The sequence below is a fragment of the Gymnogyps californianus genome, chromosome 1, assembly GCF_018139145.2.
Source record: "Gymnogyps californianus isolate 813 chromosome 1, ASM1813914v2, whole genome shotgun sequence".
In the NCBI taxonomy this organism is placed as follows: domain Eukaryota; kingdom Metazoa; phylum Chordata; class Aves; order Accipitriformes; family Cathartidae; genus Gymnogyps; species Gymnogyps californianus.
The window spans coordinates 137,413,118-137,425,698 of NC_059471.1; the positions used below are offsets into that span (position 1 = coordinate 137,413,118).

Consider the following 12,581-nt stretch of genomic DNA (forward strand, 5'->3'; position numbering starts at 1 on the left):
AAAACAAGAATGTTGATCTAGGAATCTGCTCATATCACATTTCCACAATTAAACATAGATTGTGAGACAGCACTAGACAATCAATTTCACTTTACACTGCCTCTACTTTCCAAAAAACCCCACGTGGACATCTGTGTCATCTTTCGTGCAGTTGACAAAGACAAGAATTTCACTGGCTTAGGAACGATAAATAAGTAGGTGACTCATTAACACTAAAGTATTTTTTTTGTCTGCCAGAAGAAATGGAAACTGATCAGTCAATCAAGAAATATCAAAAAGACGACTGGATTTTCATCCATTTGTAGGGTTGGTCATCATCTAGTAAAACCAGCATTATTTACTTCTTCAGTGAACCTTTGCATACAGAAGACAAAACCTTTGGTTTTGATTACAAAAATGAAGCACAGAAAAACATTTAAATAAAAACCTAAACCCTCTGCAATACATATTTCGTACTGCCAAATACATATGCAACCATTTGGTGTTTCCTTATTGCTATAAAAAAGCAATTTATGGAAAGTGACTGCTGACGCAAAAAAAAAAGCCAAACAAAAAAACCAAAACACCACTGAATAACAAGAACCACACAAAAAAATGCCCATAAGTCCCCCATTGAATCACAAGCTCACCATAAAAGATATCATTCTCAGTTTATTTACATTCCTAAGCATGAACATTTATTTTCCCTTATTTCATTCAGAACTCTTCTATAACTAAGGCCCCAAATCGACAATCAATAGAGTATAGGCACAGAAATTCCCCTCCATGCTGCTGTTAGCAAGACTAGAAAGACCTATGACTTGATCCAAAGTCCAATGTCAGTGGGGAGTTTTTCTACTTCCTTCAGTGGGTTTAGAAAGGGCATCTGAGGTCAGCAAATTGCACTCCTTATTCTGTCAGAAATTCCACTGAGGCAGTGCAGTATCAGTCTCCACATAATTACATACATCTTCTTCCTGAAACTGAGGTTAGTCACATTAATCGTATTTTCATGAGAAGATGACTTTTGGAATCAAACTAGCTTTGTAAAATAGAAATAAAATACATACTATACATCGGTTATGGCAATGTTTTGCACTACTCTAAAAAGATGCACTTTTTAGTTTTTAAACTTTTCTATTACTAGAGCTGGAGTTGTTTATAAATGACTCAAGAAATGCCTGTCAACACTCTTATGTTTCAGTACTGACTCTTCTGTTATACATCAAAAGTAGTAAGAAATAGTAAGCTCCTCAGGCTCACCTGAGGCAATGCACTTAGGAACATACTTTGAAAATAGAGATGGATTTGTATCTATATTCAATTAAATGTTTTTCTCCATTTTTTAAAATATCAAATATACTGATAAATTACATCAACACATGATCCAAATTTAAAACAGACATAACAGGGAAACATTTTCATCATTGGTGCAGTTATCTAGAACTTCAATCATGGGCTACTAGAAAATATAATGAAAGAAAAATCATAAATAAAAATAATTTTTTCCAGGGATTTTTTCCCTCCCATATTTGCAATCTGATAATAGTAGCTAAATAAATAAATACATAAAAGAACATCATCCACAAATACTTCTATCAAGCATAGTTTCAGATCAATCTTGAATCAATGGTACAATCCCAAAAGATTAGAATATATTCATCATTTGCTGGATCGAGATTTGCAGCTTCACAAATCACACTGTATCAGCGGTACTGAGAATGTCAGTCTCTGTTTTCTCCTGTAGTGGCTGGCTCTTCCTTTAATAAAATGCTTAACTGTTTCTGTGCACATGAGAGGAAAAGTTCCAAACTATGCAGATTTCTCTGACGGACAACTTGATCAAGCTGTTGAAATAATAATAATAAAAAAGACAGATCAACTTTAAGAAAACCTGGAAATAAATGCCAGGGTTTGTCAGCAAAAATGCAACCATATTCAACAACAAAAATTCAACAACAAAAATTCAACAACCAAATGCGACAACAAAAAGAGCCTAAGTAACTTCTATGCATGCAATTTAGTAACAACTTTTTAATGAAGTATTTGAGTTTCTTCAAAACAAAATTTACATAAGGCTAAAAGTAACTTTCCAACAGCTGTCAGATTCTACACAAGAAATTTGAAAAAACTAAACAGCCTAGCTGCCACACTAGATAAATTCTCACAGCATCTTTTAAAATTGCAGCTGTTACTTTTATGAAAGATTCTGCTTCTGCTTTAAAATGAACACTACATACAACTGCATATTCAAAAATTCAAAGTCTACTGTTAATTTAAGTGGCAGCATGTTTAAATAGTTCCCAGAGGAAAAGTGGTAATATTTTCTGCCTACTTTGTTTATTCCAACATTTTATTGGAGTCCCCTAATGTCAAACAATGTGAACTATATACTTACTTGCAGTAAAGACAACGGCCCTTTCTTTCTCACCAGAAAAGATAAGAACACAATAACAAGACTTGGTAGGTTATGTCATATAAATGACATTAAAAAATGGTTTACTGAAAGGTATTTGAATTTTCTTAATAGCATAACATTAATAAATAAAATGCACTGCAGAATTCCTTTCATTTGAATTTTAAAGTTCAAATGTCAAACAAATAATATCACAATTGAGAGATGTTTTCAACTTGACTACTCTTTAATCACCCACAATTTCAACTAAATACACATATAACAATAACATAGGGTGAGGCTGAAAGGTAGTAGTACAAGGCTAATAGGACATAAAAGTTATGCCATTCAAGAGAAAGGAAGTAATGGAATTTGGAAGAAGTCCAGCTCCACACTTCTGTTAAACCATTGTGCACAAGTCCATAAGCAATGTCTTGAACTCTGTAACACCAGCAAAATGCTAATGTGAGGCCATGTGGCCCTAGCAGACTAGAGCAACCAGTCTAGCAGACTGGTGGCAATCATCTGCAAATGGCCATATTTTGTCAAAAAATATATCGTGCCTCATGTATCTAGCACTCACAGCTTTAATTATAGCTTTCAACAAAAATTCTGATCCTATGGTATCTCTCTGCACATACATGCTCATCATTCAGCAGTCCAGCTAGTTGCTAACAATCACTTGAAAGGACATTTTGTTTTATAACAGATATACCCTTTTAAAAATATTAATACAAGGCAAAGTTAGTGATACGTTCCCACTTCACTTTGAAAATGCACTCAGGGTATAGCTACAGTGCTGTGATTGAATACACAAAGGAAAACATCTTTATGACCCTGTGCTTTGCTGCTCCTTTAAGTTCCTCTAACATGCAAAACCAGGCTCTGGTAGTTTGAATATTTTGGCATTTTGTTTCAACAGAGATGAATGTGTCAAATCTAGTCACAAGCAGAATACACACATATTTTTTAGAAGCCACACAATCATAAAACTCTCCTTCAGTAATATGTCTGCTTGTACTTCTACTTCTGCAAATTTCCAGCTGTTGTGCAAATTTTTGCTTCTCTTAGCAAAAGCAGATATTAGTGCTCCATACATAGCCTGATGTGAACCTAGCCCACTGATTTACAACGGATTTTAAAGCAGATCTAGTTCAAATAAATTTCAGAAAAGTCTGCTCTTGATATATTTAAGTAACAGCTGCTACTGACAAGAAAATGAAAGACTTAGAAACAGCAAACTAAGCTCTAAAGAATCTGTATCTAGAAAAGACAGTCTGGAACAAATGAACAACATAAACACACTGTTGTGATGGTGCATTTCTTCTGATTTGAAAGGTATCTTGCCTCCTTCCTCTCCTCTGGTCCAAAATACAAAGAACATTTTGCATGGGGAAGCTTGCAGATGTTTTTGTGCTTGTGACCCATATTTCTCTGGGGAATGGGCAGATACAGTGCAATTCACATAATATCATCTGTTACCTCTTAAGAAAGAACTTGAGAAACCTCTTTCTCTAAACATATTATGTCATCAAATTCTGATGCTTCTGGTAGATATATCATTTGGAGGAGCTTAGCACGAAACTGATTTTCAATGGTTTCCTTTTATTGCATATTATATCATCTGTACTCCTAGATAGTTCTTTATTGAGCTTTGACCAAGAGCTTTGGCTAAACTCTCCATTTTCTTTTCTTGCAGCCTTTCCTTGCAGATTCTGCTTTAAAGAGATCAAAGTAGCTCACCAGATGTGTGTTCTAATATGCTGCTGTTAACTTTCTTTACCAAGGCAGCAATCTCAAATTGTATACAGTTAAATTTATTTCACCAAGTACTAATGTAAATGTTTAATGTGTGTAGTGATTGGCTGCAATACGAACAAAACAGAATTTCTTCAGGCTTGAGAAAGATTTTGAAAGTCTCAAATGAATTAAGTACACATTTGAGGAGTCTTTGTTGAACTCAAGTGGTTAGTTGGTAGTCTCCCTTTGTGCATAAGAAATGTTTATTGCTTGTTAAAAGTTTATGTAAATTCAATAACATAAAAATTCAGAATTCAGTTGCCCCTTGTCCGCTCAGTTTATGTATAAGCTTTGCCTTGAGCAGTACATTTTAAAATTTGTCCATGCTACAGTAAATGACAAAACATTCTGAAAAGACTTGGGATCTTCACATAACACAAAACGAGAAGTAGGAAAATTATGCTGGCTTTGAAAATGGTACATTTGAATGTATTCAGAAGGAGAACATTCCCATTAATGGAGAAATTGACTGGGAGATAGAAACAAATCCAACGAAGCTTTGTTATATAATTTATTGTTTAATGAAGTGTTAGCAATGGACACATTTTTTTGAACAGTGCCTCAACACTGCTGTGCTTCTGCTTGCATAATATACCATGAGATGTGAAAATATGTAAGTAAGGCATTTTAAATCTTGTTTTTCTAAACAGTCTTCCCTCTATATTTTTAGGTCTTGTTCACTTCATGGAATGATCTCATTATTTAAACAAACATAAATGGACATCTGGCAAATTCAAACTGAATGTGACTCATATGCAAATGTAATCAGTATGAATAACGTATTAGGGACAGAGCATTCACACAACCAAACCAACCCAACTGTTCTAATTCTATAGATTCTGAAAAATACACCATGTTGGTCCAGATCTACCACAAGAGGGAAATTTTCTACATCACACCATCACTGTTGTTATTACTAATCAATGTTTCTCTTCCACCATATGAAATCTATCCAGTTCAAAGTTCCCAGTTCCGTACATTGTGTCCTATTGGCCCAGCTTTAATTAGCTCAAAGTTTCAATGTTCCTGAACTTCATTATTTTAAGTTACTCAACAGTATCTTTTTAACTCTGTAGAGATTTTTTTTTTTTCTTTAAAGAACCAGAAGTTGCCTCTCTATGTACTTGTATGGAACTTACTGAGGAACTGGTGATATAAGATTTGGAAAAGCAGTTCCTGAACACCATAGGGTCTATACCACTCCTGAAATTCCCACAATCATTGAGAGACATTCATTGTCCAAAAATGAGCTGATTCTTGCAGGACATTCTAAGACATTCACTGCTGTTTTTTCCCTTCTGTTTAAACCTTCAGTCCACTTTTGAGGTCTAAGTGTGACTCCACTATCCTTCTGGCAAAAGATGACTGGATGAGACTCCCTGTGGGGTTCCGCCTCAGTCATATCCCTAGACCACCCGGAATGATGCGCCTTTGAGCCATGCAAGGCATGCCCTGAAGGGAGGCACAGGCCTCAGCAGAACTACTATCACTGGATGCAAGAATTTGACTTGGGAAATAAAAAGAAAGGCTCACACATAACTGTGCAGAATACTGCCACCAGGTGACTGCTTTCATCCCAGGCTGCTCTATTTTACTTTAAGTCAATCCATCTTCCCCTGTATCACTTCATAAACCCATAGCTCAAACCAAAGTTAATAATTATTCTTAGCTCTACATTTTCTTAGCTTTTATCATACAGCTTAAATTTTCTGTAAAATGGAATGAAAGTCTACATGGCCGATGCCCAAAGTAGAAAATAATTTCTTACGCAAATAACGGAGCATGCACATCCTCCGTATTTTCCCCTTGTAATACCTACCTGCAAATAGATATATTTTCATGGCATATGTGCTTAGCTTTCTCTATTGAATATTCTCCAACCCATTAAACATTTCAAATTGCTAGAAGAGAAACCCAGTCAGAACTCTATAAATAACTACTATATGTCAGAATTATATTATCCATTACTAGTAAATAATAAAATATCCTATGGAAAACATAATTTCAGGTTTAGCACTGAAGATTTAAGGATGAAATTCTGATCTCACCATAGTACAGATATGGTTCATTATTAATCTCACTGTGGCCTGAAGTTCACCCAGAAAAGTGAAGAAAGCAAAAGTAATGTTACATATGGCTCTTCAATTTTGCCTTTTGTATAAACATTAAGATGTTTAAAAGTGTATTTTTCAAAACTATTTCTCAGATAATACCATTTTCCAACACCAAATATATTTGTAGCTGTAGAAAATGGTAGCTACATTTTTACAGATATGTATCGAAAAATTCACCTGTACTTCAAATGATAACCTGATGTTTAATGTATTCAAATGCAGTTCAGCTCACTATTCTGGCTCTGCAATACTAACACAAGTAAAAGTTGCAATCTTCTTTGTATTATGAGATTCAACCAATACAATGACCAGAGATTAAATAAGAGCAAAGATGTTGAGTAAAAAGTTTTTAATTTTACTTTTTTTACCGGTATTTTTCATAGTTGATCACACATATGTACACTGTAAAATAAATAAAAAATAAACATATCATAATTTAATGAAGCAGGGCAGTTTCCCTTACAGATCATAAAATCAGAAAGCTTTTGAGTCCTGATGATTTCTTATGAAACTCATGCAAAGAAGTACATCAAGAAAACATTCTAGCGCAGTGATATCTATGTTTATATTCATCCATAAAGGGGCAATCAGTGGGAAGAGACTTCAAATCCTGAAAAGTATCCTTGTCACTCAAAGAAAATCATGTTCATGCAAAGACAGGAAATTTCAAATACAAAATGAATGTTTTGGGGAATTGAAAACACAGAGATTGATGTGTAAGAGAATGTGTTCTGAAGATAGAGTTTGGCAGGTCTAGATTAGTGAGGTTGCTATAAAGGCTTTCCATTTATTTAGTGTTTACAAGTACCTGCTTGTTAGCTGTTGAATAGGATTCATTGCCAAGGTAATTCTTTGAAGTTGAATATTGATTAGCCAGAAGTAATTATTTATAGACATCATCATGGCATCATTACATTTTTTTCAAAAGACTAGTAGTATGAGCTATCCTACATATTTCCTGTCCCCTTTCTAAGTAATGTTCAGTAGAATGGGGACATTTTAACAATGTAGGTAAAAGCAATCGAGATTTTGTTGTAATATTTGTCAAAGTTTACCTTCTTTTATTTAGTCTTCATTTCTCTACGTGTTTTCATTACTGACAAATATACCAAAGCTTTGTCTATGCGCTGTTTGCAAACTAACTATAACTAATTTCTATTTCTTATTTTTCTATATGGTTTTGTATTATATGAATTTACTAACTAAATAACTTTTTTTAAAAAAACAGTAAATATAAATTAAAGAACGATAATAAACATACTTCAGATTATGATTTTTTCATTATTTCATTAAATGTCCTCCTCTTTGCAGAAAACTAATATAAGCCTAAACTAACAATAAAGTGATCTTACATTCTTCCATGAAAAGACTCTGGAATAATTTTTCATTTTATTCTATAGTTCTAACTTAGCATTGTTTGATGAACACTTAGATGGATATATCCATGGAGAACAGAACACTAGTCGAAAGTGCTGCTGATGAAAGACTGCTTTTCTAAATATTAATGTACTTAATAATTAAGGACTAGAGGAAAAAAATCGACTCCTTTTGAAATCAGTGGAATCAGGAATATACTTAAGTATAAGGAAGAACTTATTATGACTCTTCATTTGTTCATGCACGTAAATAATTTACCAAAAAATTCTGTCAGTGGCACTCATTCTTCTGTGCAGGGACTCATTCCACATAGCCAATAATATGATGTTAAAAATATACTGGGTTGCTTATGGAGCAGTTAATCCAGATGTAACGCCACCACTTGGTTAGAGTCAACCATTGATGTTGCAATTGAATTCACATTTAGGTATTTCTGTTTGGCCTAATTATATGTACATCTGTAATAATATGTAATATTTTCTTCAAATCATTTTAGCATCAGTCTTCATTATAAAATACAGTTATGGTCCTTCTGAACAATGGTCTGAACTTCAGTGCTAAGTGAACAAACGACTGCATTTGAAATCCGTAGCCACTTTCTACACATTTTTAGAAAAAAATTATTTCTGAAAAATTGTGGGTTTTCCTGTATGATTAAAACCTTAGCTTTCACGGACTCCTCCTACCCCCATTCACGGTGCGCAATAATCCATTGAAATGGACTATTGCAACTTCGTGTTAGGATTCTTCTCATATACTGTACTGGATATTGGCTAACAAACTCAGCGTTCAGCAGAACATTACAGTGTAATTACAGATTCATAAATGTATTCTCATATTTTGATTGGTAGATGTCCCTCTTTGAGGAAAAGTCAAAGATGAGGGGTTTGTTTGGTACAATTTTTATGATGTATAGGTTTTGTTGGGATTTTTCCCCACAACTAACCCACACTAGTGAATGAGCCAGACATGATTCTGAAAAATTCCATAGTTGCAGAGGTTCAGCTATATGATTATATTTTCTAGTAAAACTATGGGCTCAGAACTCTTTCCCAGTGCACTAACATGAACTTCTCCCCATAGATTCAACAGAAGGCTTTAAAAAATTCCCTAGCACATTAAATAGACCATATAAAAAAATTATTACCTTGAGGAACCTGCAAATCTGTGAGTTGGATGAGGAAACAATGAACTACTTCCTCTCATTTCTGTAATGGATGAGAAGGAAAACAGATCCATATGGTACATATGTGTAGCAGAGCTTATTTTAGAGTTAATCCCAGAACAGGACATTTTTGTCTGTCCACCTGTGAATTTCTACTATTGATAATGCTTACTAAGTATATAAAAACAAGGTTCTTCATGGCTGTAATTTATACAGTATCTGCTACACATTAGAAAGCCATCAGTGTTCAAGACTGAACCTCTAGGAAAGAGTGATGTTTAATAAATTACATTGCCATGTGAAAATGTTTCTTTCTCCTTAAATAAATAATGCTGCAACTTCTAAACCTTAAGGATTTTATGCTCTGAACTTGATCAGTGAAACCATTAAAATAATACCATATGTTGGACACATCTTTAAAACAGATTTGCCTAGTTTGCTGAAGGTGGTGGGAAAACACCCTGTCAAACCTCTCAGAATCTCCACTGTCTCCCAGCTGGACACAGGAATGTAAGAAAATACTAACTTTCCTTCATATAAATAAGAGAAGGAAATTTGCTTTCAATCAAGGAAACTAGTTGAGTGCATAAAGGAACTAAAAACAGTTGCAGCACCTGCTCAGACTACTGTAGAAGGTGAAAAATGGGCATTATCTAAACCCACAAAAATAATAATGGAAATATTTATGTGCAGAAACACATGAGCAACCTCTAGGGTGACCCACCTACTTAACAGTTTAGGAACATAGGATTCCTTGACCAAGTTATTCATAGACTATTGCCATACACTAAATATATAGTTACCATAATTGCTGCTATAATTGCTGATTAGTCTAGCAATCAGATTCAGCATACTTAAGACAAACATACAGAAATATAGGCAAACAGTACTTAAGCATCTGAATATCTTATACAATGAAATGCACTTGTGTAATCTTACAAATTGAAGTCCTGAAGCTGCAAACTTTTGGATGCAGGCAAAACTTTGACCACAGTAGGGCTTCTCCCACTATTAAAGTCACCCACGTATATTATGTGGGCAGAAATCTCATTGATTTTTAAAGTTTCCAAAACAAAAGCTTTTGCAAAAACTTGTTGAATTTGTAGAAAACAAGTGTCTGTCTTATGGCTTAATATCAGACAAATGGAAAATGCTGATTAAATATAAGAAGGAAGTCAGATTTTTTTAATACTGATATTTCCCTTCCTCCTCACTGTTGAGGAGTGAAATTCCACTGTGCATCTACTGATATGCACAGCCTTTGACTGTTCTTTCCAAGATCATAGGATTTTATAATGCTGACATGAAAGCTACAGGGAATTGTGAAGTTGTTAAAATTCACTTCTATTTACAGGCATTGAAACAAAGTGCACTCTGCCATTTGTGGTTCCATCTTATGAGGAAATCTCTACTAAAACACACGCTATCTTCAGTGTCAATATGCCCTGCTTCTCTTTCTAAATAAAAAAAAAAAAACCAACAACCTACATCACCACCTTGTAGCCTTCCCTTGTTTAATGATTGAAGAGTATTAAATAGACTACTTAAAAATTAGGAAAGTAAAGATCAGTTCCACTACTAAAATAAATAACAAAACAATTAAATTTGGTACCTGTACATTAAATGAAAAATGCATATATTTGAATTAATAAAGGAGTAGAACAGGGAATTATTTTGCATACTGTTTCTAATGATTTACAGACTACAGGCTGAGTAACGCTGGCTTAGACTGGGCTGGTTTCAAATAAACCCAGCTTCCCACGTTATGCCACACAGGACCAATTCATATTTTCCTCTGGGCAAGATATTTTCTACTGGTTGTGAGAACGAAAAAAAAAGCAAGAAACTGTTTGAGGTGGACACAAATCACAGAGATACTGATCTTCCCCTATTTATTCAAAATACTTTTATGTTATCCCTGTTGATACTCAGCATCTTAACTCTCATTATACTTCTGTGAATGCTATTATGTTTGTTTTACAAATGGAGCCATGCGAGTGAATCTATGCTGTATGTCTTCCTGAGCAAGATCTGATTCTACCCAGCATGGAACTCAGCAGTGTCTGCAAAATCTCTGAATGATAAATGGTTAACATTTGGTTCTGGCAAGCGTCTGTATAGCGTCTGATATACACTAGATTACAGTCCCCACAAGGCAGGCACAAAGCAGAAGACTAATCACAACGTAACTAAGGGCCAAATTCATCAGATCACCTCCTCCGATATGGAAGAAGGAGCTAGAGATATACAACAGCACCTAAATAAAGGAATTGTAAGCGACTCAGACTGCTTTCTATCCAGGCTTGTCAGATCCTGAGTCCTCATAGACGGTAGAAGTTCTTAATAGTTTGGGGTTTTTTTTAATCTTGAACTGTTTTAAGTACCCAAGTCAGTCTTAGGCACCATCACATGCTGTTTTAATATGGCTACAAATGACTTGGCAGAGATTACACAGGGCTTCTGTGGAGCTTCATAACCACAAATTACCATCTCTCCAGGAAAGTGCCTGAAGACTATCAGACTATGCTTCCTGGAAAGCCCTGATTGCAGGGTTGGGTGCTAGATCTGGTACCAAAGATCTGCTTCATTTGTTAGTATGCATACATGTTCCAAATTAATCCAGGGTAAGCATGTTTGGTTAAAAGCAACAGCAATCTTCCCACATACAAAAATTGCTATTGTTATCAAACCAAATAAAAAAAATATGTTATCTGATGGGCTCATGGTGAGTCATGCTCACAGAATTGCCTTGCAGTATTAAGATGATATCTACAGAACAGGACTAATTAAGCCTAATTGAAAAGCAAACAGCAAATAAAGGCATTAATAAGAACAATATTTTTTATTACTGTGAGAATGTATTTTACACTATCAGGGAATAAGTATGTAAAATAGAAATAATCATTGCATTATAAGTGTTTGCAGTGGATACAAACTGAAAAAACTACCCTAATAATGTGCACGACTGGGCAACCATAGGGTAAATCTTTCCACAGTTGTGTAACTGTTATTCCATTGCCATGAGTGCTTTTTAAATAACTATCTCTAATGTGATTCTTCATTAATAGGAGATTCACTAGGAGCACAATTTCCTTGCCTCTAAGAAGAAATATAACAGGTGGTTAATAATACACATCACAGAGAATCACTGTTTTAGACTGAGAGGTGAAAAACAATGTTATATACAAAGCTGAAACTACAGATAATATAAGGAGTCAGACTGTAGTTATTCTACTTAGCTATCAAGGAGACTGGAGTTATATCATGATTATCTGAAGGTTCCTGTGAAATTGTGATACTATATGCCACTAGCTATTTCTAAAGCAAGTGTCCCCTAACAACACACTGGAGTTTAGTACATACTGAAGTAGCATGAGAAAAATCCTACCTCTTAGTTTTGAGGAACACTTGATTTAACAGTTTTCATTTTAATGAAACTTTAATTATAAGATGTGACAGGATGAAAGAGTATATACTTGAAGGTATAGGCAAAGATGATACCACACGAAATACAGATATCTTTCTAAAATTACCATTGTAGATTAAAGTTGATGGATTCACACGAAGAAATTCAACAAGGAAAATCAGCCTTCAGTGAATCTGTGATAAATTTAGCGTTAAGTCGGTGGTAAGCATATATATGCATTAAAATAAGTAATTAAGCATTAAGGTCCAGGGAACAGAAAATTTATTTTCTACTATTCAGATAGGCGTTTTTGAGATCACACTTAATAATGGACTTCTCCTTCAG

At 34.5% G+C, this 12,581-nt stretch overlaps 1 protein-coding gene across 3 annotated transcripts in view; it reads right to left on the minus strand.

The window, feature by feature from the left end:
* Nucleotides 1–651: 651 nt before the first annotated feature.
* The window catches only part of CCDC91 (coiled-coil domain containing 91), a 161,852-nt gene continuing 149,922 nt past the window's right edge, over nt 652–12,581 (minus strand). For all 3 annotated transcript variants that reach the window (XM_050915090.1, XM_050915087.1, XM_050915088.1), the window contains exon 13: nt 652–1,826. In XM_050915090.1, coding sequence (XP_050771047.1) covers nt 1,704–1,826 — 123 coding nt within the window. In that variant the 3' untranslated portion in view covers nt 652–1,703. The remainder of the gene's footprint in view (nt 1,827–12,581) is intronic.